Below are 3,348 nucleotides of genomic sequence, written 5' to 3'. Positions count from 1 at the left end.
TTTACTCCATGGAGTTACGTACTTGCATATTTCACTGAACCTGATGCACCATGCAGGATTTGAAATTCTTACGGTGGTTATGATGAGCTGTATCTTCTGAGATATAGCGGCACCTAGTCCAGTGAGAAGGTCAACTGACATTTACACACATTGCCCCCATCCTTATGTCTGAAGAGTAGGCCAAGCAAGGAAAAAGCATGAAGCAGGCACCAAGCAAAACAAACTAAAGCTTGCTTGTTTCTCCAAAATGGATGACTTTCAATAGACTATGCAACATAATATCCCAGGAGACACAACATCTGATATGCATTTATTGCAAAGCTAATCACAGCATAAAACCAGAAATTATTTATCCTTACATTCAGCTGAATATTCTACATACTGAAAAATGTTTAGTCTTAGTAAGATCTACAATGTAAGTTGTACATGATTTTCTTATGCAATTTTTGAGAAATCTCACAAAAGTTCAATTTAGATTTAATATACAGACAAGGTTGTACACTGACTTGGCTGCACCAAAACTGAATGTTCCCAACAAAAGTATGGACCCCTAGTGTCAAATTTCACTGAAATATACCAAGTAGCTCTGGAGATAAAACACCTACAACATCCTTATTATGTGTTCAATTCATGCAGAGAACACAAATACAATTTTGAAGTTTGAAATTATTACAGTGTTGATATTCTTTATTTGGAATAGTTTGACACTTCAATTCTAAAGGGCTCTGATGATGTATTTCATTTAGGATTACTGAGTTTCTGGACTCTGTTCAGCATCTAGTATTCAAAAGAACACAACATGATGGAAACTGGATCTGTTTTCATCTTCACCTGAGAAGGTTGTGAGGCACCTACTCATCCAGTGGTTCAGATTAGCTGCCTCATGTGCCTCCCCTCCTTTTCATGAGTTACAGAAATGTGTTCTTTCAAGTACGGGGCAATATACAAAGATTAGAAACTCAGTTATCCCAAGCAAGCCATTTCTTTGCAAACAATTACCATCAGTCAAATAAATCTACACTCAAGTCTGTACATTTTCCATATATAATTTATCTACCTGCAAAATATCCCCATATATGATCAAACACACTAGGACTGCTACACTGAAAATGATCTGCAGTGGTCTCAAGGTCAAGAATATCAGCTGTAAGGGCATCAAGAACCTCAACTTTAGTTTGTGATACTCGCAGAACGAATGGAACAGAGTTGTAAATCTCCTGGATAACACGTTTCTGGTTGGCCCTACAAAAGAAAAACATAATCTGCGACTAATGATAAGGTAATTATAATGGCATAAAAGGAATCTGAAGAAGAGGTACCTGTGAGGTTTCACTTACATATACAAGGTCAGAAGGTAAATAACTAAGGCAGATTCCACAATGGAAATAACTCACTACCTATTTAGTGCAGCATCTACTTTATATATCAACTAGCTGTACCCGGCCACGTGTTGCTGTGGCTCAGTCAAACGAAATATTTCAATTCAAACGCAGATTAATCGACACAGCTCAATCCCACCGCCAACTGCACTGGAAAATAAGGAAAATAGTTAAGAAAACAAAATGAAAAACAATGGAAAATAAACTATACTCACGAAATGAACGCTATGATAAACAACACAGCCCAATTCCAATGCAATGTCACATGAAATAATTAAATCAAAATGAAAATAAATCGAAACTGTTTATATTCGGCGGTAGCTATCCCAAGACTGACTCCTTCAACGGTTACTTCCAGACTCCCTTCTGTATCCCTTGGCATCTGCCCCGAGACTGACTGCTTCTTGACCAAGCTGGACTATTTATACCTCGGCGGATGCTATACAATGAGCCTTCTGTTGTCTATCACTGGGGAAACGCTGCCAGAGTCGAATCCAGAACTCTGAGTGCAAACTCAGGATCTCTGCTGTGATTTCACTCGGAATCTCTTGTGATACTTGTGACCTCGTGATACTGAACAGTCGCCGGAGCTACACTCTCTTACACATATAGCCAGCGTTTGGACGGGATAGGGAATACCTTATCGAAGAGTTAGTTTCATCTGTTGCTTACGAAATGCTAGCACAGAACACCTTGTAGAAGTGTTTGGTTTCATCCGTTGTTATGCAATGGAACCTCTTATCCTCTCATCTCCGGGGAAACGCGTTTGTTGTTTCGGCAGTCCCTATGCAACGGCCCACTGTTATTGCGTTTCCATGGAAGTATACTTTCCGGTTTCACCCGTTGTTATGCAACGGAACCTCTTATCCTTTAACCTCCGGGGAAACGCGTTCATTGTTTCGGCAATTCCTATGCAACTGTTATTGCGTTTCCATGGAAGTATACTTTCCAGATTCACGCGTGGCCGGGTACAGCTAGTAGGTATATAAAAACACGCGCGCATTCGAATGCAACGTTGTGTCAAAATTTCAAAGAAATCGGTGAAGAACTTTTGGAGATTTAAGACGACTAACAAACGAACATTTACTTTTCGGATTCACGCGTGGCCCGGTACAGCTAGTAGGTATATAAAAACACACGTGCATTCGAATGCACCATTGTGTCAAAATTTCGAAGCAATCAGTGAAGAACTTTTTGGAGATCTTCGAAGGGTAACAAACCAACATTTACGTTTTTATTTATATAGATTCAAACATTTCTGTCATGCCTGGAAACATTGCTGAAAGTCATTTTGCAAACAACATCTTATTATTGTCATCATAGTGCTCTGAATATCTTCAGGTAATTCAAAATGAGACCTTTTTGAAGGCAATTTTTGGTTTTTGGAACATGAATACATTACACACAGCCAAATCAGAAGAATATGGAAGTGTTTCCAATAGTGGTATTTATTTTACTGACCAAAAACCACTTTATAAAAGTGTGAGAAGGCATATTGTATGATTAATATAAACATTTATAGATTGCATCCTGTTGTGTATATAATATTTAATTACTTATGTTACAACTTCTGACACAGCAAAATATGTGGGGATATCTTCAATAAAGACAACAGATGTTGGTACATGTTTCAAATATATAATTATACAGGGTGTCCCAGGAGGAATGGACCAAACTTCGGGAGGGTGTTCTTTATGTTAAAGTATGCCGATATAACCCAAAACACCTATGTCCAAAGTTGAACGGTTACGGAGATAATGGCCAGAGAAGTGTCAAACTTTGACCGGTGTTACACACTTGTTGATTACAAAATACATATTAAAACTGGCAGGAATATGTGGATTCTGTAATGTTAATAATGTACGTAACATCAAACTAACTTGTGAGTGACGGAAAGCCATAAAATTGAAGTACGAAATACTCGCTCGCCAATGTCATAATTGTCCTTAGGTTTCCAAGCAGTATACAT

General features: G+C 38.3%; 1 protein-coding gene across 2 annotated transcripts in view; it reads right to left on the bottom strand.

Annotated features, from left to right (window-relative positions):
• Positions 1-6: 6 nt before the first annotated feature.
• Positions 7-3,348, bottom strand: part of LOC111862935 (mitochondrial E3 ubiquitin protein ligase 1) — a 12,198-nt gene continuing 8,856 nt past the window's right edge. For both annotated transcript variants that reach the window (XM_023848805.2, XM_023848804.2), the window contains exon 3: positions 7-1,242. In XM_023848805.2, the coding sequence (XP_023704573.1) occupies positions 1,050-1,242 (193 nt within the window). In that variant the 3' untranslated portion in view covers positions 7-1,049. The remainder of the gene's footprint in view (positions 1,243-3,348) is intronic.

The sequence above is a fragment of the Cryptotermes secundus genome, unplaced genomic scaffold (genome assembly GCF_002891405.2).
Source record: "Cryptotermes secundus unplaced genomic scaffold, Csec_1.0 scaffold697, whole genome shotgun sequence".
Classification (NCBI taxonomy): Eukaryota; Metazoa; Arthropoda; class Insecta; order Blattodea; family Kalotermitidae; genus Cryptotermes; species Cryptotermes secundus.
Note: the sequence above shows the minus strand (reverse complement) of the source record. Positions and strands in the feature narration are given on the sequence as shown.